This window comes from Habropoda laboriosa, unplaced genomic scaffold, assembly GCF_001263275.1.
Source record: "Habropoda laboriosa isolate 0110345459 unplaced genomic scaffold, ASM126327v1 scaffold92, whole genome shotgun sequence".
Taxonomy (NCBI): domain Eukaryota; kingdom Metazoa; phylum Arthropoda; class Insecta; order Hymenoptera; family Apidae; genus Habropoda; species Habropoda laboriosa.
This window is the reverse complement of record NW_017100268.1, coordinates 1,751,708-1,776,538: the sequence shown is the minus strand read 5'-3', so window position 1 is coordinate 1,776,538 and position 24,831 is coordinate 1,751,708. Positions and strand designations below refer to the sequence as shown.

The window sequence follows — 24,831 nt, the reverse complement described above, 5'->3', positions numbered from 1 at the left end:
TTATATTAAAATTTTATACTCAACAAATACACTGAATACATTTATCTGTTTTAACTTAAAATAATAAAGTATTGCAATAAATATGAGTATCGCGGTTCTAAGTGTTAGATTCCTAAACGGTACAATTGTCATTGCAATCGAAAAATAAGGAAATTACGATACAAATTAACGCTTATCTGATACATAGATGCAAAAAAAAAAAAAAAGAAAGTAAAACAGTACAAAAGTAATCACACAGGCGTTCTTCGTTCACCTGCACATTAAAAACTACGATTAATACTACATTGCCTAAGTACTTCGAAATGGTAACTCTAATCAACAACCTTATGTTGCTCAACGGAGCTTAACGAATATCATACAGATAGCAAAAAAACACGTATTAACTTCTTCATTTAATATATATCGATAAAACAACGTTATTTTGAAAATATAATTAACAATATAATTCTATATATTTTTGTTTGCGCGTCACTGTACAGCTTTAACAGAAAGACCGTTTACAATATTTTTATTGTCGATTCCTATAAAATCATCACAGTTTAATGTGTCCATTTTCATTCCCTTTTTCTCAACGATTCAATCTATGCACGGTTGTGTTTGTTCGATTTCCAAAGAACGGAATTATAGAAAATTTCAAATGGTCATAACGCGCCGCACCGTCTTATATCTCGCTGTTTTTCTTTATTTACAATACTCGGCGAAATTTGAACATTTTGTGTTATAAAAAAGGATTTATGTATTAACGAACAATGTTAATGTAATATGCACCGTGTAACCGTGTAATTCAAGTCAATTCACGAACGAGGATCTTTTTTGGGCATTATTTACGAGATCAACTTCTCGAGCACGGTCGTGCCTTCAAATTGAATTCGATCAGTTCCATTACTATCGAAGCACCTTTTCACTGTTCTCCCTTCAACGGATTCCATCAGCATTTACGACGATCCTTCGAAATTACAACACGCAAACTACATTCGTAACAACAATTTCTCTTAATCCAACCGGATCGTCGTTTTCAACGAAACCTCCGGGGAAAAAAGTGTTTCAACCATGAACAGTTCTTCTTCTTCGGGATACCGAAGAGCAAGCTTCATTACGTCGAGATTAACTACACAACTTTCGCAATTTTTTTGTGTTCTTCCATCGCGTCGTTCGATTTTTACCAAACGGAGCATTTCTTCTGGGGATTCATATTTGAGCCAAGAGGACAATTGAAATCCTTCGAGAACTCTTCCATGTTCGAAAGAGGTCCCAAAACGCGGAATTTACCAGGGCTATGGAATCCAGTTGTGATACGGAGCTTCATCGCTTCCGGTCGATATTTACTGCACCAGGTGTTCGCGGCGCTAATCCAGAACAATTGTTCGGGGGAGTACGGCAATCCTGGTAATTTTTGTTCCTCGTGATGTCGCTTCACCCATTCTTTGTACGCCAAATAGGCCTCTTTTATTCCACCGTTGTCGGCGATGTTCTCGCCTTGAGTATTGATACCGTTTAACTGTAACAAAAAGTGGGACAGTTCTTCTAATTATAGGTAATTTTAGATGAAACTTTAGTAATTTAGTAATATTGCTTACTTATAAAGAGAAAGAGTAACATCTGATTAAAATTTTTGCTTACATTATTAGTTATAGTTATCTTGTTATTTTTAAATAAAGCTGTAGACATTTATTTTATAAGTTTCTCTGTTAACGCTCAAAGAACATGTTACGTTGAAAACGGAGGTAAAACAGAAGACCAATTATCAATATTTACATCGAAGTGAATATTATGTTTGATAAAGACGTCGACTTTCGGTGAAGCTTGTTTATTTTTCATCGTCAGGCTAAAATATCGACGATGTGGAAACAACGTTCTGAGAACCACGTCTGGCATTAAGAGGTATTACTCTATGCTCTCCATAAAAATAATCAGCCTACCACTCCCGATACTATTGCGTTTGTTCTGCCATTTGAGAAAAAAGTTCGTATTTCGCCTCTGCACGATATCCTCTTATCACCGGGCAACATCGTTGACGTATACGTAGTACTATTCATATTGCAGGAGCGCGATAAGGATTACGTAAAGGATTGTATTCAATAGAGATTTCGACACTCGTTGATACCTACTAAATTTAGAGTCCCTATCAAGCAAATATTTGTATCGATTGACGTAAACGCCGCGTACAAATGAAAAAGAGGAAACAACGAGGACACAGAGACGAAGTACAAAAGACAATCCTTACATTCAAACCAACATCCTCCACGGTAAAGTTGCCGTATTGATGTATAATACATTCAGCTCTCTCCAGATATTTCTCCTCTGTTTGCCGCGCCCACCAATCAACAAGGTTACCATCTTTATCGAATTGTCTGCCCTGATCGTCAAAGCCGTGTGTTATTTCGTGGCCAATGACGAAACCAATGGCGCCGTAATTCATGTATCTCGGTCGGTCGTTGCTGAAGAAAGCGCCTTGTAAAATACCAGCAGGGAATTCTGCCAAAAAAAAAGCGTTGTACTCTCCTTGTATCCTTCGACGATTTATTACGAAATTATCGACCTATTGACTTTTAACGACGCAACACTCACGAATACTGTTTTCGATGGACGAATAAAAGGCGTTAACAATGGCCGGTCTTCCGTGAGTTACCCAGTCGCTCTTGTTTACAGGTTTCCTTAGTTTGCTGAACGAATACTCTACCCCGAATAAAGTCAGATTCAGAATATCTTCGAGATAATTATCAGTGGTTAGTTCCAGTTTGTCGTAGAATTCCTCGAGCTTTTTATCGTCCAGTAATTCGTCCGGATAGGCAATATGGCTAGACATGCTGGCTGCTTTCTTCAGGGCGCTCTTTCTCGTCTCTTCGTCCATCCAATCGATCTAAAATCATATCGATAAAAAATCACACTTTTATTAGAGAAACACTGCTACTTTTATTTCAATTGCAAATTAGAAAGAAACTACATAGTTTCGTTAACCCTAGAATACTAACATAGCGAATACAGTGCCGAATGAAAATGTTTTTTAATACTACACTAAGTTTTGAAATAAATAATTTTTATAATTTCAACGTTAACGAAGTTGGTAGAAAAGATAGAAAAATTACTTTTACCACATGGGGCACAGTATATACCATGTTAGTGTCACCAAAAATTAACGATAAGTAAATAGAAGGTAATTGGTGTCAACCTTTCGGAGTATTTTTGTGAATTCTTCCCTAATATCAGCCACCATTTCCACGGCGTTCTTCTTCGCGTCTTCTTTGAAGTATTTCCTTACGTACATCGCACCGACACTTGTTGCCAAGCTACCGGAAACTGTGTCAACGCACTCCTTCCACCTAGGCTCTCTCTCAGTTTTCCCGCTCAGCGCTGTGGAATACTGCAGCTGTCTCTTTCGAATCTCGTCCGTAAGATAGCTGACTGAGGAGGCAGCTGCTCTCCACATCACGTAGTTCGCCTGCACCCTCTTCGGAATTGTGGCCAACAACTTCTCTAAGTTTGCGATGTAACTTGGAACGCTCACGATCACCACTTCCTCTTCGTCAACTTGAACGTTGGGTTCTAGAAGGGTGTTGAAGTATTCCTTCCACGGAACGCTTGGGTAAGTCTTGGACAATTCTCGTACCGTCATGGGGTTGTAGAGAAGCGTGGCGTTGCGGCGTTTTTCGTTCGGCAAAGAAATCTGGAAGATTAAATATAAATATTTAACTATTCTTAACGTTTTTCTATAATAAATCTTTAATTTTGTTATCATATGTAAATGAAATAATTGAACAGAATTTATACTACACGTTACATTTTAATTTTTAAATAGATAAATATGAAATGTGTATTGAAATATGTTTGTATAAACGTTGTAATAAGAAATTCTGAACTGTGAAAAGCTTTTTTCTTTTAATTGTAGAATTTTTATTATTAGAGAAAAGTGATTTTTATTCTGTTTAAAATGTCACTCCTTGGCTTACATTTGCAAGTTTCATCTCGAAGTCTAAGGACTCCCTTAATTCTGATTTTGCATCGGTTTTGTTAGCTCCGAGGATTACCGCGATGTCAACCATGTAGCTGTAATAAGCTTGAACGATTTTGTCGTCGAAGCCCTTCGACAGGTATTCGCGTGACAGTCCAAGGGAAGCCTGGTCCAACTGTAAAAAAGAAAAATAAGTATATCATTATGGTAAGATTATTACGGTCGTTATCATAGTAATAGCATCTTATGTCATCAGTTCGTTAGGGATATAAATTCGCAACGAAGGAATGTGTTGAAATTTCAAGTAAATATTGAATCTGACAACGATGAACGTAATACAATCTCATTTTCGTACATACAACACGCGTTGTTTATCGACGTTTTTACTGTTTGATTTCACTGTTTACTGAATTATTACTGTTGCACAATTTCGCTAAATAGCTTTCAGCGCTTAAGAGGAACTGCGTTTACATTAGCAATTCGCGCGTTTAACTTTACCACCTTCTTGTTCAATTCCACTCGTGTAATTTTATTTGCCAACGATTTCACGCCGATTCGAGATATTTAAATGTCCACTGTTCTTTTCATACGTACGTCGATTATACGTTTCGTGCTGTTCCTCAGATCGACGCCGACGCTGAAATCGATGAAGTAATCGACCGAGTAGCCCATCCTGCGGAATTTGTACACCGATTCCTTCCAGTTGAACGAATTTTCATTCCAATCGTCACCTTTAAGCACCGGCCATCCGCCGAGCTTTTGCAGAATATTTAACAGTGGGTCCAAACCTTGCTGCTCGATGATCGCTAATGATAAATAAGTTTTGTGTCATTAAAAAAGATAAAAATGTAAAACATTTGCAAACTTTTTAATAGAGTTCTAATTCACTTTCAGCATCGATAATTGTATTTATATTATTTACTTATAAACGAAATTCAAGCGCCATTTTGTTGTACCGCCATTTTGGTGAACGTCGAATTTCCCTTAATCTTCCCGTGATTAAAATACGCTCAGAAAATTCTTTCACATTTTTTATGCAATATTTTCTTTCATTTTCACCCCGCAAACGAACCTATTCAATTTGGCACAAATGCTTACTCTTATTCATGCAAGCCTTGAACAAATTCTTCGCGAGCCTGAACGGTTTTGGCTCGTCAGGCGTGCTCTTCTCCTCGATACTCGTTCTAAGCTGGTTCTGCAGCTCGTCGCTGATATCGGTGAACGTGTTCACGCTGGTCTTGTCGTCCGGGATGCTGGTGGACTTGAGGAAACCTCCGCAAGCGAAATCGTAAAAATCGTCGCACGGCTCCACCTCGTGATCCATGTTCTTCAACAATCTGGCGGCTGAGGATACGTTATTTAGTAAGATTACACGACGAATTTCCAAGTACTACACGGTCAGGTAGAATTTCAGCTACATCGAAGAAGTAGGTTTTTCAGGTGTGTAAATATTTTTACTGACCTGTGTGGATGCATTCAGGTGTGAAGCATATGTCTGCGTCGCAGGTTGGTCTCTCCACTACCTGAGGACCTTTTGTACTCTGATATCCTTTCAGGGCGTCCGCTGTGGATGGTAATCCCTCTGAGTTAACAGGATCTACTCTCGCGTAGAAGTGGATGCCGTTGCAACAAATAAACAATGCAAGACAATGCTGTTAATGGTTGTTAGTAAAGGCCACATCGTTCAAGCTATATTAAACAGCAAGGTTTTCATTGATAAAAGGCGTGTACGAAATGAGATGTAATTTAAAATGATTATTTATATTTATTATTTCTTGTTTCATTTTGTCTTTCCTATTACATCCACTACTGTCAAAACTGACAATTTGTAGTATTCCTGGATTTTCTTTTATTAAAAATAAATCATGTACCGCGAAATTTTGTATTTATCAACCGAATTTTGATTATTTATTTCAGTTTGTCTTTCTATCGTTGTACAGAGATTGTCAAGGATTACAAAATTTGTGTTCGTCGTTTATTAACAAACGATTCCTTTACTCATCCATAGTTGTACAATTACATCCATTCGCAAATTTAATACTTTCAGAGGTGGTACCATTTATACATCGAATAATCGAATTTAACATGTAAGCATAAATCAAACAATTTTGTCTACAAAATTTACATGGAATACCTGCTATTTTAAAATGTCTGTAGTAGCGAAAGGGTTAAATCGTACCTTTTACACGACGTCAAACAAAGGCTTACAACAAATTAATCTGTTTCTGAAGAAAGTTAACTATGTAATGGTAAGTGTCTTAAATATCAAGTTACAATATCCATTATCAACTTGTACAAAAATTAGCGACAAATAGGAAATAGAACGTGGTATAGTCTAATTGGTCAACTCTTTCCTGTTTATTTAAAAAAATGATTTCACTGAAGGTGCATCATCCCCTAATGTAAGTCGATTAAAAGATAGAACGGGTGAAGATTTCTAAATGTGCCAGAAGAACAAAGCACGAGGAACGGTAAACGGAAATGTAATGTAATCTAACCGTTAAACCATCTAAACGGTGGCGTCATACGTGTTTGCCCCCGTCGCGATTCGCTTCACAATTTGAATGAACCTCCCGTGCAAACTTCTCGAATGCAGTGCCGCTGAAAATGTAATCAACCGCGAGCGATTGATCTATTGAAACGCGCATAAGCTTCTCTTTTAGAAAGGGCATCAATGCGAACTCGTTGAAAATTGGACAGTTACGTTCATTCTCTCTTGTGCTGGTTTATCGTCGAGTTTTGCCCTTCTATTAGTCGTTGTAGATTAAATGGAGGATTTGTAAATGAAACTTCGAACTTTAGTGACGTAGTTAACTAAATTTTCTCAACGAAGTCTTCAAACACATTTTTAATTGTTGCCTTACTCTTGGATATTTCCTTTTTTATTGAAAAATTATCTAAATGCGTGAAACAACGTTTTGCTGTCCGTTCTCCAGCTGTTCTGATCCCAAATGCTGTATTAATATTTCTAATTTTAATATTTGATAATGTAAATATTTCCAATTTTAATATTCGATAATATAAGTATTTCTAATTTTAATATTTCATAATGTAAATATTTCTAATTTTAATATTTCATAATGTAAATATTTCTAATTTTAATATTTGATAATGTAAATATTTCCAATTTTAATATTTCATAATGTAAATATTTCCAATTTTAATGTTTGATAATGTAAATATTTCCAATTTTAATATTTGACAATGCAAACATTTCTAATTTTAATATTCGATAATATAAGTATTTCTAATTTTAATATTTGATAATGTAAATATTTCCAATTTTAATATTTCATAATGTAAATATTTCCAATTTTAATGTTTGATAATGTAAATATTTCCAATTTTAATATTTCATAATATAAGTATTTCCAATTTTAATGTTTGATAATGTAAATATTTCCAATTTTAATATTCGGTATTACAAATATTTCTAATTTCAACAACCGATAATGCAAATAGTTCTAATCTCGATATTTTCAAATTCGCGAAAGAAAATCACTCGAATTTAAGTAGAATCCATTTTCTACTTCTAATACAACCTCCATCCGACTACTTTCAGCGAAACGAATCTCGCATTTAAAACACTAAACTGTAATTTATAACAGTGTCGTAAAAGAAAATTTCTATAGATCGATATTTGCACGTTTAAAAATTCAACCAATCCCGATAATTGAGAAACTCTGCCTCTTACGTGGCCATTTATTGTACGATAGTTCCCCACCGATCGAGTTTCGCGCCCATCTCGGCGGCGTCATCTTCTCGACGATTAGTGGTTACAGCATGTGATTGTTTACCGATGATTCGTAAAAATATTCGGATGATTCAGTGGTCGGTACTTTTATGAACCTCCGAAGGGGGTCGATCGACACTCGATCGAAAATATACAAACTCTACCTTTCCCTCTCTGATTCTTTCGTCGAAAAGTATATCCTCGCCCGGTGACTAACTTTCAAAACAGCAATCATTTACCCTGATGCGTCAGAGAACACGGCGTACTCTTATTGACGTCACGAATTTTGACGTCAAATTACGCGATTCGGATTGGACAGAGGGTTATTACTGGCTCTTAATAATAAATCGTATATCCAAAAAAGAAAGGTACCACGTTCGCGAATATATAGGGTTACCGTACTTTCTCATCGCCAAACCGGGACAGGGACGAAAGGAACGTTTTCTTTTTTTTTTTTAAAGTGGACTTTTATTGTAGTAATTAACCCTTTGCGGTTATACTTAGCTGAGACGTGGTGCTGAGCTGGTAGGAATTAATTTTCATTGAACGATATAACCCAATTTGCATTACAAATGCAAAATTTACCATTTTTCTTTATTAATGATATATAGTTTCGTTTGATATGAAAATTATATTTTATATTTCTCTATCGTGTGAAATAAGTGCTTTGATGGCTAAGAGCAGACAGACAGCGGGGTTAAAAAGTCAGATAAAATGAAAAGTAAAATAATAATTAACCCCTTAATGCTCACATTTTTCTCAACTCGATGTGCCAAAAATGATCCATGTAATTTATTCTTTCGATTATTTCCTAAGCGTGTAGAAATAAGTTTCCCATTTATTTACAATGCAGCGATTAACATTTCTGCAGTAGAACATAAAGGACAGCGCGACATGAAAGGTGAAAGAAAATAATTCAATAATTTTGACACTACTCGGGGTACAATATTTTTCACAAGAAATGTTTCATCGTTCTCAATTTGTTCAGAGAATTTCGTACACTTTAAAAATGAAGTCACTTCAAAAATCAAGATGTACGGCAACCCTACGAATGCACACTGAGAAATGTCTTTGAGGAAGCGCTACGCGTGCGATTATAATCTGATACGTGAGATAAGGGTAGAACAGGATTGTCCTCGCCTTGAGACATACTCCAGGATCACGTAGTATCACGCTTGATTACTCAAACATTCCGTAACACTACGTGAATTTTCGTCGATTTGTACAACTGCCACGAGTCGAAGCAATGCTTGTAACGTAATTGTGTGACGTGCAAAGTGTTCCGTGTAATTATTGCAACGAAATATTTTCAGGCTCTTCCTTGGAGAAAATTATTTTGAAACAGGTTCGGCAGACTTTTATACGTCGTTCGAATTTTTTTGGAATTTTATATATAGTTGGATAGAAAAATGATGATTTAAGTTCGAGGAAAGTATCGAAATTTTGTAACGGTACTTGCATGAGGCGCATCGAAGTACGAATAATACGAACGCTGTGCTACGAATATTAAAAATAATTCAGTTTTGCTGAGTGAATACTTGTGTTTTTGCTAAATGAATTCGACATAATTTCTATTAATTTGCATTACAATGTCACATATGAAAATGCATGAAACTAGGAATATGTAATCCTAAAGTACAATAAATGACGTTTCATAACGAAAAAGTGCTAATATTTTTTAAATTATTAAATTTTTAATTTCAAATTAAATCTTCCAAGTTTCACACCAAACAACCAAGAATTTTCACTAATTTTTCTAAAAAAAACTACCATTTTCCAATTTACTTTTCAGAAACACCTGTTGCACCCTAACTTGTCCCATCGATATCGCGTCAGTTATACTTACTGCCATAAATTGTCAATTACGAGTATGCAACGTATTGCTACAATCTTATATGTAGATCAGAGTGTGACCAAAAATATAAGCAGCAACGAACGAAACTACGTGTTAACGTATCGATACTTGTTGCGGTGCAAAGAAATCCGTTGATTCGCGGGGACAAATCCGCGTGAGGACATATTTAGGTCGCACGTGACATTGGCTGTCAATGAAATTTACGACGACTCGATCGTAAAGCCCGTCTGACCAGCTTTCACATGGCTGAAATTCTTTTTTACTGTTCTCTTTTTTTTTTCGACGTACCCACGGAACCGTTATCGAGTCTTTTCCTCGCCAAAAGGATCGCGAACTTGTCGCTGCTTCTGGTCGAACCTTTACCGGCAAAATGAAGAAGAAGAAGAAGGAGGGAAAAAAACGAGAAACGTAAGAGGATTAACGTGAAAATGTGAAAGAGTGACGGTAAAAAAAAGAAAAAAACGAAACGACAGATCGTAAGTCTTACAGAAAGAATCTTTTTTTAAAAGACGCTTCGCGGAAACAATTTGCAGATTATCGCCAGAAAACCGGTTTTTTACGTTCGTTCGTTTGTTCTTTCGAGATCAACAGTTACTTGGCGGGTAGTGGTCACAGTGAGATCATAATTGCGTAATTTTTGAGAAAACTGATATCCACGGTGAGGATATCGTTGAAATCGTCGGGGTTTTAACGAGATGATTGTTAAATGGGTGTCGGTGAAGAGACGTTAGCAGAAACATAACGACGTCTACTTCGTGGTGAATCCAAGGTATTAATCGTGGTTTATTTAAGCTTATTGCACGTTTAAACGACATGCATTTAATCGCAGAACTGTGTCGGTAATTGCAGGATACTCAGGACTCCATATTGATAACGTTGAACTCTTAATTGTACCTGTCGGTAATTAATTTGAAGTTGTAATATTCGATGTTACGTTCAGTATTAATGTATGTAACGGTTATTATAAACTGAATTTCACGAGTTCAAGTGACGAATATTGAGTCCTTTTTTTTCGCGACGATGTTGCCATTTGATGGTACGAAGCGTGTGCAGAGTTAATGCTTGCGAAACTATTACACCGAATGGCTTTGAAGCATGAATTAATATCACTATCTATTTTATTCAACTTTTAAAACTAAAGAAAAAGGACCAGAACTGAAAAATATTGAAATACAGAAAAAGTAATTTGAAAATATTTGAAAAATCTAGTGAAATTATCTCACTATTTATTGGTCCGCTGTTGAACTAAATTCTCATACGAGCTTCCCAGAATTTTCTTACCGTTATTAGATGATACGTTGCAGGATGCTGTGTTTGCTGCAACAACGCCAAGTGCAACAGCCAAGGCGATACATAAAAGCACCCCGCAAACTGCTATCACAGTTAGCCCGCGTTCGAGCGTCGATCTCCTCTTCCACCATGTTGGGTTTCTGTAAAACAGAGAACCGGGGAATAACCAATATTAGAATTTATTTTCCTAAGTAAGATTCGTTCTGGACTGTTTCAACTAACAATTTACACACTCCTCCCTCTCTGCTCGTTATCGCGTGGTAATTTATTTTTTCACGTGGTTTAAAATCAGCAAGAATAACAAACACAATTTGCAAACTAAAAAGAAAAAAAAAACAAGAAACAAAAAGCAAACATCCAACAACCGTAGGTTCGAATATTTATTTATCTCTACTTTTCTCCCTTAAGAAAAAAAGAATGTTACAATTTCGTTGCAGGGATAAAAGTATAAAAGGCGGAAAAAAGAAGAAGAAGACGTGTAACGAGATGTTTAAACGCGTATCCCTCGCCTGTCACGAACAATGAGAGACATTTACGAGTAGAGATTCCCAAGTCGATTTATGGATGAGTAATTTTCATATTTCAGAATTGCGTTTCAAGTATTTCAATTTTAATACGATGATATTGTGTGCTCGTACACGTGATCGTAGGCAAGGTTTACGTCGTTCTCCTCGGTGTATTTACCGTCCTTGAATAGGACCGGCGAAGACAGATCTCCTCGAGATTCGCGAAGATCGATCATCTTCGCTCTACAAAACAGCAGCGAGTAGTAAACGTCGGTTTGTTAATGGGAATACGTCGGAGTTGTTTCGTGTTAATGGCTTCGACGTCCTTCGGGTCCGGGCAGAATTAACCGCAAAATGCGATTTGCGTAAATGGAATTCGAGATGATGGAATACCACGAATATTGACATTTTTATGGTTTCATGTCACGAGGCGAAGAACGAAGGAACAGGTTGTTTTCTTTTTTAAATCGAATTTCCTCCAGACAAATAAGATCTGTGAGAATGTGCAGCAATTGTGTGATTTAATGTTTCTCTTTTTTTAAATAAGAAATAAGAAGGAAAACTGTGAAAGTATGCGAAAATTGTAAGAATTAATGTTTTCCTTTTCGAAAATAAAAAAATAAATGGTAAAGTGTGAAAATGAGTGAAAATTGTACGATTCGACGTGTTCCTTTTCGTTTTCATTAGCGTCGATGCGAAAAGAAACGTCAGTTTCACAATTATAGCCGCCTTTGAGTAACTTCAAAGACGAATTCGACGCGCACAGAATTAAGGTATGAATAATTACAAGCGTCATTGCTGTCGATCGATCTCGTTCTGCGTGAACGAATCGCCGCCGTTAAAATAGCAGTAACTGATCGATCTTGCACAAAGGTTCGTTTCTCTGCGGTAGCATTTAAAACTTCACCTTTGAACCAGGTTTTTCCTTCTACACAGTCGATGCTCTTTTTGCTCTCTGCTGATTAAGTATTCGCTTTCTTGCTCGTTCTCGATTTTCCAAGTTCGCCGCTCACAGAATGAAACGTGTATCGTTCCACGTGAAACGACGCGTGCAAAGTTTTACTAAATTTAAAAAATAACACAACAATTTCACAAGTCTTAATTATTTTATTAATTAAAGAATTAACCCTTTGCACTCGAAGATATTTTTGCTACAGGGAAGCAACAAATCTTGTTGCTTGTTCGTATTAAAAAATTGATATTTAGTATTTGCCAAAAAATTTATCAGAGGCCCATAGATCTGTTGTCCTGAAAAATATCAGCCTCGATTAATGACGTGAAAATTTGAGAAATCATTTATTCGATATAACAGAATTTCCTCGTAGAAGTATAATAGTGCCTATCGACGCGCCTATTGTTACTTCTGCCCGTATTGTCAACTTGCAAAATAAACATAGATCATTGTCTACTATGTCACAACAAGTATTACGCAATTGGCGCTCTCTGGAAGCGCTGCAACAATGAATTATCTGCATTCTTTTGTAACCTTCGATAAAATGGAGTTGAAAACTTTTCTTTTCTGTTTATATGTTATGTCTGTTTCTTTTTTCTGTGCTATCTGTTACTTTCTTTTCATTGAGAAAGCGTTTCGTAAAACGGTGAATTTCGAGAAGAACTGATAAAGCATCTTTTTGCTGCGCGAAGTGTAAAAGCCACGTTTTATTACTGGAGTGTATATATTAGAGGTAGTGGTTCGCCCTTTTTTTTTTTCTCTAGACAAATAATTACGGCGAAACGAACGCGTAGAATGTGGAAACACTATTAGATCGCCTTTCGATGCTGAAAAATAGCTCGAATCGGCGACGAACCGTGAACTAATTACATCTTTTCCGTATTTTCGAATACTATCTATGGAAAAATAGCTTGGAAATGTTATCCTTACACCATCGTTTTACATAGTCATTTCCAAGTGATAAGCTGCTATTAACTTTCAAAGGAACTTCTGTAACTTTTTTGCACTGCAATTCTATTTTTGTCTCTTAAATTTCCTTACTGACAAACTTTTTAATATTTTTATTCATATATAGTAATTTCGAAGTGATAAACTATTATTAACTTTCAATGGAACTTTTGTTCTTCTTTTGCACTGCAATTCTTCTTTTTATCTCTTAAATTTCTTTACCGACAAATTTTTCATTTTGAAATAGCCATTTCGAAGTGATAAATTTGTATTAATTTTTGTTCTTCTTTTGCACTGCAATTCTAGTTTTTATCTCCTAAATTTCCTTACTGACAAATTTTTGAAATAGTCATTTCAAAGTGATAAACTTGTACTAATTTTTAAAAGAATTTTTGTTCTTTTGCATTACAATTCTACTGTTTATCGCTTAAATTTCTTTACCGACAAATTTTTCATTTTGAAATAGCCATTTCGAAGTGATAAATTTGTATTAATTTTTGTTCTTCTTTTGCACTGCAATTCTAGTTTTTATCTCCTAAATTTCCTTACTGACAAATTTTTGAAATAGTCCTTTCAAAGTGATAAACTTGTACTAACTTTTAAAAGAATTTTTGTTCTTTTGCATTACAATTCTACTGTTTATCGCTTAAATTTCTTTACCGACAAAGTTTTTAATATTTTCATTCTGAAATAAGCATTTCGAAGTGATAAACTATTATTAATTTTTAAAAGAATTTTTGTTCTTTCTTTGCACTGTATGTAATTCTATTTTCTATCTCTCAAATTTCCTTACCGACAAATTTTTCAATATCTACGTTTATTTTAACACACGCTTAGGTAACTCATGTCGGTAACAAAAAAGATTAGCAAGTTTTCTAAGAGGAAAATACAGCTGAATTGCAACATAATACAAGGAATATATTTGTACAAACAGCATTACAATGTACACTTTAAGAACATTTTTTTCATCAATCATAGGCGTTGACTGCAGTAACATTCATCGATAAAGTACAGTCCAAGGCTAACCAGGTACAACTCGTAGCTCGTCGTATGGGAAAACTAGACATTTACCAGCATCTAACGAAGTGAGGAATACTACAAAACTCGTTCATGTCTACTTACAATCATGCAAATATTTTCATATCTCTTCTCTTCTGCTACCTCTATTGTGTCACGAAGATACTATGAAGTAACGAAGAATTGCGCAACGTGTTTTAAACCTCCTATATAATTATTGCATAGAAATTCTTCAACACATTGTTGAAAATACAAAGCTATATATAACTTTGTAAATATCGTTTTATTTGCATAATTCTCGCTACAAGAGTTGCTAAATATCGGTACTTGCCAAGATTAAGACTCATAACAGCGTAATACGTTGAACCTTGCCCCTTCTTCGTGTTACAACAAATGTAACAATATCGCTGGTTACCATTACACGTGTAACACATGTAGAATTTTCAAGTGATCGAAGGAGAGAAGAATTTCGTTGGGAAAAATAAGTAGGTAAATTGTTCTCGTTGTATGCAGATGTCCTACACACACGTTATTGCTAAACATGGTCAAATTCGTCAAGTGTTTCACATTTTACCACTGAATTTCTCACGATTGTGTAAATTGTAGTTGTTCGCATTGTACGATAATTATTTAATCATTACAAATAAAACAAGTGGTACATCGTTTATTCGTTGTTGATTCGAGAATTATCACTGAGAACGTCCGATAGTGCTAATCTGTACTCTTCTTTTCTTCTTCTTCTTCTTCTTCTTTTCAAATCATGAATGAGAGCCAGTAACGACGGTGCTTATTTCCGGAAGGTTTCATTCGATTGCTATTGCGATAAATTTAGTTGCTTCCAGTCCTTTATCGTTCGATTCAACTTCGATAGTAAACTGAAGAATACAAGTACGAGGAAATTTTCTGTGGTTGCTGTTGTAAAATGATGGAATTTTGGTACCGAAATTGAGGGACACATGGTTTTTGTTTATACTGAATAATCTTCAATTTTGATATTTGTATGGTTTATTATTTACATTTCCTCTGAATTTACAAAGCTAGTAAACACTGCAAATCTATAGTGTTCAAGTGGTAAACGATTTAAGTACCAAAATTAACGAACACATGTTCTTTCTTTATACCTACTGAAAATCTTTATTTTTAGTACTCACATTATTTACCATTCCAATTATTAATTTCCCACGATAAACGACGAAAGTACCAAAATTAGCAAACCGAAAATCTCCAATTGTAACACACATCATTTACCATTCCAACTCTTCACAGTTATTAATTTCCCACAATTACACATTTCTCCATAAAAAATTTGCATGGAAATGTTCGAAAAACCTTGTTAAATTCTACTAAACGTTCACAACCCTACTATCGTCGACCGTATTACCAGCAGCTAATTTCGCGAAAAAGTGTAACAACTTCGCCACGCTCTACTCGAGCAATGAAATTTTAATTAAGAGCGTCTCTTATCACCGACCAACGACGTAATCCTCCTATCGTTCGCAGACACGTGGCCCGGTCGGAACGGAATACGAGGGTCGCGCCAAGTGAATTCTCGTCTCCGTGACCGTTGCAACTTCCTCGACGTCGAGAGAGCGAGGCTCTCTGTAAAGTTCGCGTCGCGATGCAACTCGAGTGTATTGACCTCCTCCAGGGACAACCGTGCATCGAGACGCGTTGCAGTCAATGGCCAGACTGCGACAAACCTTAAACAATAGCCTGCGGCAGAGGAAAATCGTTTTCGAGAGGAGGAGCGTTTCTTCACCTATATAAGTAGACGATCGAATTTCCGTGCTATTAACCGCGACACGGAATCGAGCACAATACGGTAATATCGTTAGAAGGAATTTTCCAAGTCCCTTTAGAAAAGGAAGGCTTCGACGTTTGGGATTCGAGAAACCGTGATCTTCAGGTTCGTTGCGTCTCTGGCCAGCCGTTTCAAGGGATGGAACCACCCCTAAAGGCGTCTAAAAATAGGCAAAAATTGGGAATTTTTTTTTTTTAGGTACCTACCGAATGAAAAGTTTCAATTTTTTCCGGAGATAGAAATGTAACTTTCAGCTTCTTTCTGTAATTTTTGAAAAGTGACTATGTTAAGAAATGACGGAGTTATTGCGAAACTTCTTTCGATGGAGCATCGATTGCTGGTCGCCATCGTTGGTAACGATTGGAACGTCTGAAATAAGAATTCTTTTTCGTTTATGAATAAAAATGTACTATGTACAATGTAGCTTACTATTTTCTCGATATCTTAATTATTTCACTTTTTAGAAATGTTTAAACTTAATTTGTTTTTGGTAAAAAGAGTTTCTGCCACGGTTTCTGTAATAATTACAATTTTTGAAAAACCGTGCGCTATATGGTAGACAATACATTTTCATTCATAAATCATCAAGAATGTTTTATTTCAGACGTTTCAATCTTTGTCAGCGATGGCGACCAGCAGTCGATGTTCCGCAATAACTCCTCCATTTTGTAATATACTACTTTGTAAAAATTTAAGAAAGGAGCTGAAAGTCACATTTACATCCTCCTAAAAAAATTGGAACTTCTCATTTACTAGTTACCTGCAAAAAAATTCCCAAACTTTTACCTCTTCAACTACCACAGCCGACGCAATTTTCTCGCTTTCTTCTATTTCCGTACGGTACAATTTTCTATTGTCTTCTAAATCTACTACAATATGTGGACGATCACCCTGACACACTTCCTGCGCCAGCGAAACGCCGATCGAACGGCAAAGATCGCAGATGTTCGCGCGATTCCCTCCCCTTCCTTCGAGCTAACTCTCTCAAGGAGGTTCTGCTGTGAAAATCTTCGAGATGTGTATGAATTATTGGTGTAGTAAGGTTGCACGATTATTCTTATGTGGTACTTGAACATATAAGAAGATCGTTCTCATGCGATACTTGAGAGAGTATCTTGGGAGATCCTTGTGTTTTCAAGGAGGGACCTCTTAAAACAGTTGAAGGCTCTTGGGTTTTATAGCCACTCGGAGGTCTCGAGAAACATCTTTTGGGAAGGTTGCTGTTTTTGGAGTGACACAAGCATGACAGCGATGTATAGATGTATGTAAGAATAGAATTCTGTTATTTTCGCTGTTCAAAAGATTTTACCGAACTGAACATTTTGAGGTTAAGGTTACTTGCGAGGGAGAATGTTTCGAGGAAGCTGTATTAAACAGTCCTTGCGTAATTATTGGGATTTGGGTGTTGAGGGTATCTAGAGATTATGCTTGAAATATGTTGAAAAATGAGGAGAAATTGTCCACTAAGAGGTCAGAATTTTATTTTACACAGAATAAAGCAATCAATATTTTTGTGAATAAAATTCTGTCCGCATAAATTTGCATCAGGAATTTCTGATCTGACAATTAAAAATGAGTTAACTGTGTGCAGTGAATTCATCGAACTGAACTGGACAAAAATTTCATTCATATTGCTAATAATTTTAATGAACAATTTTGCTAATAAAATTGATCATAAATTGCAATTAATAAATTTAAAACACTTTCGTTGTATCGCGATACACTTTCAGAAGACTATTTTCTACGAATTACGGCAATTAAGAGTATCAGTTTCTCAAAAGTTTCGTGCAGAAGCGTTAGATTCACTGACGATGTTAGTCGTCACCCGAGCGGCAAGAGATTTCCCCTAATTTTGTGCTATCTGCCCTAGGGAGGACGGAATTAGAGGTCGATTCCGAATTTGTCGCATCAGTGGCTGGGCAATCATGCTTCGTTGCAAAACACATCGAGGAGATTACTCGAACGATCGAAACAGCTTCGAAAACGAGCGCTCTCGGTAATTTCACACGGGACTACACGTTGCTTAAGTTTCGAAGGGCAGCCGGTAGATTCTTGGGAAGGGTACAGTTGCAGGTGAGAATACCATTGAGAGTCTTAAACGTGACGTGCAAATCGGCCAGGTGATTTGCCATAGGTGTAAGTGTCGAAAGTTTTGCCATTTAACTTCCCCGCCTCTAGACCACCCAAAGTGTAGAGTTCAATTTTGAACGATCTCACCTGTGATGAAATTTCATCGTTGCAGGTGTATAACGAAGAAATCTGAGAATATCAATTCAACATCGATGAAATGAATTTTAGCTAAACGAATTAAATGGACGAAGTTGTTATTTTTAAATGTATACGAAGAACAGATTTACTTTTGTGTCTGATGACGAAATAACGAGAGGTTCTATTGCCTTTCAAAGTTGATATTCTGCAGCGAGCCCCAGGCGGATCTGCTAGCAGGGATTTCGTCGAAGGAGAAGCATGACCACGAAACCGTGTCGAATCGAAATGGTATAAAACGAGCGTGAATGGTATACTAATGAACAAAACGTGTACCTTGTACGTGTACACGAAACAACGACCTCCTCCTTTGGCTTCTTCGTAATTATTCCATTATATTTGAACTGGTTTTTGCTATAGAAGTATAGAAATATATATGTGAATATTTCAGGAGAAAATGATCGACGAAGCAGAAGAACGTATTAAGAAACGGGTCGAAAAATTCAGTCATTATGAAAATTAAGGAAAACGTATTTGCAACTAATTTTATCGATGAATTATTTCCTTTCGGGTATCTAATTGTTCACGTAACTTAATTATCTGGACAGAATTGAAATTGTCACTCGTCCCGTTTGAATTGAAGTGATCAGATAAAAACCGATAAGAACAGGTTAATCGTTCCATCGTGGATAATCTGTTTATCTGCTCAATTTATTATTTCTGTTCGATTTCTGGAGCTGCATTTAACGTTCCAACTATTTGAACCTATGTACTCTAATTCAGCGATTTTAACCTAGTTTATCTCTGACAACAAAAAGTATGTATACATTTTTGACTGATTTACAAAACAAAAATGTTTTTTTTTTCTTTTGTATTAAAAAATCTTGGACACGAGATTTCGATTTTTCGCGGCACACCGACTGAAAGTCAGCACTCTAATCAATCATTCGAAGAATTTCCATTAGGTACTTCACGGTTAACTCGACCTCGCTACCTATTCTTGATCCTGGCCGTGATCTTCCTCTCTCAAGACTTCGGACAAATGAATTATAACCGTCAATTATCGTCCATTAAGCAGCGGTCTCATTTCCGCGAATTAGGTGAATCAGTGACGTTCTATGCGCGGCAAAATCGGCGCTCCATTCCACGAATTCCTCTGGCGTCGCTACATTTTAAAACGCTTCCTCAATTTTCCAGTTTCGCGTAGAACATATCACGTGCAATTTTACAATCTCGCGAGATCCTTAAAAACGTCCAAGTTGCCGCGCAGTTTCTTCAATTTTCTCATTGAACGGAGGATGGTGGGCGTCGCGCGAGGTCCTCTTCAAGAACGAAGGCCTCGCAGACTGTCTTCGCAGCACGAAAGACTCCTCTGTCCGCCTCGATTTTCAATTAACCCGGGCCACGAACCAGGTTTCTCGGCCGTCCTCTTTAGCGAGAATTCGTAAAACCACGGGGACCTCGTTCGTTCTTCAGGGTGGACGCGATAAGGAAACGAAGGAGTGTCTTGTCGCGTGGAATACAAATTCGTTGACCACCTTCGCGGTGTACACCCAGTTCCGTCAGGAATAATTCTCGTTGGTACCAAGGTGACTGCAAATGCTTATCGCGGAAGCGAAAAGTGGCAGGAAATGATTTATGCGATTGTTCGAATTTTGTGCAGGAGCACGACGGTTTTTCTATCGTTGGAAACTTATGTAAGCTGTTTTGGATCAGCGGTGTATCTATTTTCAGTCTGTACTTCTATTCAGAAGTAATAGGACTCTTATCTAACTTACAGTCTTTGTATAATAAAATAGCAAAATTATCGATGTCTTGATAGATTATTCCCTTGAAATTTTTATATATCGAAATTACTCATTTGACATTTTTACGTATTGAAATTATTCAGATGAAATTTTTGTACACTGAAATTAACATTGAAAATTTTTACATATAGGAATCATTCACTTGAAATTGTTTTTGAAATATTGTACTAAGTAATATTTGTATTATATCGAACACTAAGGTTACCAAATAGACAGAGGAATATGAGGTACATAAAGTATCACTTTTAAACGTCTAATGCATTTCATTGAGAAAATATTGCGATTGTGCAGTTATTAGCAATTAACTGATAATTCCTGTGAATCATGGCACACGATACCATTCGTGTAACCGTGATATCGAAACAATTGAATCACGTTGCAGGTAATTAATCATTCTTCGCTACCTGGAAATACGGATCAATGAGAATATTGAAGAAATATGCGCTTTCATTTTCACATATCGAACAATATAATTCGGATTTAAAAATTTTCCCGCCAAATGAAACAGGTATCTCACGTGCTCCGAGTAGTTTGAAAAATAATTGCACGTGTTAGTGTGAACCGAACGTGGTCTGCATCGGAGACAAACCTTTGTCAAGGTTTGAGTAAAAGACAGACATAAATATCTGCATAATTCTCAACGACAGCCGTGTTTGAACGAATGAACCGCTTTTCTGTATCGGCATCGAGGTAGTTACTACGTGGAACAGTCACTTCCTGTAGAAAGTAACGCGCCTTTTATGCACAAGCCGAAGAAGTGAGCTTGATAAGACAATGATCTGTCGGTGAACACAACCGGTTATGCACAAGCAGGTATGCAAATGAAGAACGTCGTTCCGATTCAGTCATAATCACGTAGCTGCGACAAGAATAATATTTTGTCCTTTTCTTTCATTTTTCGCACAGTACGTATTGTGCGCGGATCATTTAAGAATGAAACTAGAGGAATGCGAATGTTTGCCTGATAACGATATTTAAACAAATTGTCTCGTGTAAACAATTTTCGAGAATATATTGTGTCAAACGTTGAAAATGAAAGAAATGTTATTTTACCACGATATGCAAATGAAAATATAAAATACAAGAAACAGGAGAAATTAAGAAAATAACAGAAATTTGCACGAAACACTTCGTGATAAAAATGTGCTATTATTTTCACTGCGTTAAATTTAATATTGTACGAATAAACGTGTCACATTTTGTACAGGTTCGATTCGTATTAATTTTGCCTACAATATCGTTGGAAAAAATTGGAAGGTTCGATTTAAAAAATTCAAGGCGAATTTCACTATAAGAAAAAGTCCACTCGTCACAGACACATTATTATCGATTTTTGTTGCTCTTTTTATTTATTCTTTTAATGGCTGAAAAATCGTACGGTTCGTTAAACTGAACACCCTGTGCACGAACAAAGAGAAAGTATCACAAACGTGGCATTATATGGAATAAGTTTTGTAGGAAAGCTGGTACAAAACGTAATCTTGATATACTCTCGCGTATTTAAATAAACAAAACAAAAAGAAATTATTCGAAGCTACATAACGGAGTGAAAAGAATTCTATCCTAAGTAGGACCAAGAATACGGTAAAATTTCTTTCAACGACATAGAAAACTACATATCTAAAAATTAAAATTAATTATCGCGTCCGATTATACGCGTCTATATAGAAATCTTGGATCAAGCAAACTAGGAAGAAGCGTGGAATTTCCTCTTCGAAATTTATGCTCGAAATTATAAGACTAGAACTTGCTTTAAAATAGTCCAGAATCATATAACAGAGCAGAGAAACTCTAGACTAAATGGCATAGAAGACGTTTAGTTTCCTTTTCTTAAACCTGTTTCAGGCTAACCACCGTTAACCGTATTTAGTATTATCGCAATAAAACCGAAGCGTTTCGTATGTAATAAAATCACACGCTGCAATCGAAATAGTCCGGATGTAACGGAATACTTGAAACTTAATAAAAAAATGAAAAAAGTGTGTTGTATAAACGAAGCGGCAAAATTGATCCTCTAGTAAAATTCAATAACGCACACGCGGTGTTTACCTGAGGTTGCACGCAAATGTTTAAACGGTGCATCAGCACACGTACCATTGTTTTATTATTCTTCGATTTCGCGCAAATCGCTTGCAACATCGCGCGGTTTTCGTAATTCCCGCGACATTCTCAGAGCAGCGTGCATCTCTGCTTCTTTTTCACATTATAATCGTCGGGTTTCTCCGAGTTGGTCACTACTCCGCGAGGAAGTCGAACGCTTTCACTTCCTTCGTGGCGAAGGTGCAATAAAAATTTGGGCAAAATGTCCACCGACCTCCCTCGTTCTCCCGTTTCGAATTATTTCTGTGGAAATTCTAGATGAGAAAAAAAGAGAACAGGTTCCTAAATTATGACACTCTTTTTAGATATCGATTTCGATACTGAATAAGAAAAAAGATTGCGAGTTTTATGTCACGTTTCTATCCGTTACGCAATCTGTTGAACATTACGAAATTACCGATTGTGAGGTATATCATTTTTCTTTTTCTTTTCTAGCATTATTTCACGTTTGTGGTTTTTCTTAACGACGATGGAAATGTTCTGGAAAGTATAATTTGCGGAAATATGGGAATTCAAAAATTTAGAGGTTGTAACAGCTATTTTTCCGTTGCTCGATTGCCAATTTTTCATTCACCGATATCCCACGAACTCGCGCTCGAAGAATCGCGAGATACGATCAATTTCACCGAGATACCACGTTTTCCTTCTATCTTTAAAAAAACCGCGTAATCGCGATACTTCTTCTTGAAGGGAACATGCTTACTTGACGTCGAGCATCTTCGAAACGAAACGTGCTCGACAGCAAGTAGACGAGATATCTATAATTGAGCTCATTTGCCAGATCGATTAACTCCGCAGAAAGTAGAGAAAATTGATGGAAATTATCATAAGCGTTTGCAAATTATATACACGAAATATAAATATTTTTCATACTGTTGCGTTAAAAAGTTACTTAGCTAATCACACTGGCCTCTGAAATAAATTATTCATCGTTCAACGGCCATCAAAATTTTTACCATTTAACGGTGTCGAGCCTAATTAAGGAAATTAATTTTGAACATATAAAAATAAGAATCGATCAAGTGCTTTGACACTAAAATCTAAGAAAAAATTGAAAAAGTGGAGTTGACCACTTTGGCCTGCTCGATCAATAGCCGTAACTCTTCTGTTTCTTTTTACCTTCGATTGTAACGGCGAAGGAAAACTAAATTGATCAACGTGGCCGGTGATTTCGTCAAATGGACAGATGGCTATAAAAGACGTTAACGGAACCGGTGATGGGGAAAATTTGCAAGTTTCTGCCGCGCCACGTTTATTACATAGCAACGAATTTAATTAAACTCGATGACAAACGACGTCGTCGTCGACGTTGCTTATGCCCGCACAACAACGGGCGTTAACACACAGGTAGTGCATATACCGCGTCAGACGCAACGTCGTCGTCAGGTGCACACATCCGCTGTAGAAAATGCGCGACGCAACGAATCGTCCCATTTCTTTTATCTAAAATCTACCTCGCGTTGTGTAACGTCGAATACTGTCGTTATCGAAGCTGTTAAGCGACGTCCATTTTATCGCCAAGTCTTCGAAAAGCAATTTAAGTTTAACCTCGTTTGTATATTTGCAAACAGTCCTTTTATGCAACAATTCTGGCGATCGTACACGAGGCTTTATTTTTCCGAATTTTTACACACTCGCGTGTGTAACTCGGACTTTGTCGAATTTACGCACGGCGCCAAGTCTTGCTAACTTTACATTTCCTCTCAACGATCATTTATTTATCGAGCGCCTCTTCCTTCCCTACGATCGCGATTTATACGATCACCGTACCATTGATACAACCTCTCCGAACTTTCTATCCGATACTTTTATTATGCTTTGAAATGTCCGTTTTCACGGATCAGTTTCTGTTGCTGAAAATGTCGCTCTATACTGTTTAATGCGTGATTTAAATGGCTTCAACGGGTGAGCAAGATGGAAGAAATGGCGAAAAATTAAATACACATCATTGTCTGCTATAATAACAGTAGAAAAGAATATATTCATTCGTGTAAGGGAGCATATGTGACTAAAGAAGAAAACAGGAAAAGTGGAATTTATAAAAATTCTTGGCCATTTCTTCCCTTTGAAACCATTTAAATTGCGTATAAAAATTTTACAAATAATAGCCATAGCTAGAGAAAATAATTAGGTCATTCCATAAATAAAAATATTTTAATGAAAATCCAAGAAAATGCTACAGCATGTAGTGGTCTTATAAAAACAAAAAAAAAAAATGAAAAATGTAAAATAGTTGTGGAATTAGAAGAAGCTTATGTTTTCTTTTTTAATCAAATTTAAAGGTTCGTTAAAAATATTAATCTGAAGGATAAAATTCGACACGAACTTATGAAATGACCTAATAATTAGGTGTCCCATCCTGTGTATATTGTACGCCGCAAAGAATGGTTATTTCTCAGCTGTTAACGAGGTAACGAGGAGCTGTTGACGAGGCAATATCTTCGACTCAATGTCGAGTAGATTTCCGTTCTTTCGCATCAAGATGTGCGACCACCTTGAACAAACACTGACAATAACGTTATTACGAGGCACGTGTAACACTGATTTACTGCTGGTAATCCAATCGTAGGTTTTAACATTGTCTCCTTGTTTCTCTAAGTATGGCAAACGCGTGACGAGATACGAATATACAAACAACTCGACTACTCGAAGAAAAAAAAAGAAAGA

At 36.4% G+C, this 24,831-nt stretch overlaps 1 protein-coding gene across 2 annotated transcripts in view; it reads right to left on the bottom strand.

The window, feature by feature from the left end:
- Window positions 1-1,111: 1,111 nt before the first annotated feature.
- LOC108573422 (membrane metallo-endopeptidase-like 1) overlaps window positions 1,112-24,831 on the bottom strand; it is a 44,299-nt gene continuing 20,579 nt past the window's right edge. Inside the window, exons 2-10 of one of the 2 annotated variants that reach the window (XM_017935865.1) lie at window positions 10,819-10,967; window positions 5,412-5,546; window positions 5,048-5,293; window positions 4,544-4,755; window positions 3,948-4,124; window positions 3,170-3,664; window positions 2,569-2,860; window positions 2,225-2,475; window positions 1,112-1,498 (exon numbers count right to left, since the gene is read on the bottom strand). In XM_017935865.1, the coding sequence (XP_017791354.1) occupies window positions 1,160-1,498; window positions 2,225-2,475; window positions 2,569-2,860; window positions 3,170-3,664; window positions 3,948-4,124; window positions 4,544-4,755; window positions 5,048-5,293; window positions 5,412-5,546; window positions 10,819-10,967 (2,296 nt within the window). In that variant the 3' untranslated portion in view covers window positions 1,112-1,159. The remainder of the gene's footprint in view (window positions 1,499-2,224; window positions 2,476-2,568; window positions 2,861-3,169; window positions 3,665-3,947; window positions 4,125-4,543; window positions 4,756-5,047; window positions 5,294-5,411; window positions 5,547-10,818; window positions 10,968-24,831) is intronic. The other variant, XM_017935866.1, reaches the window with a different exon arrangement.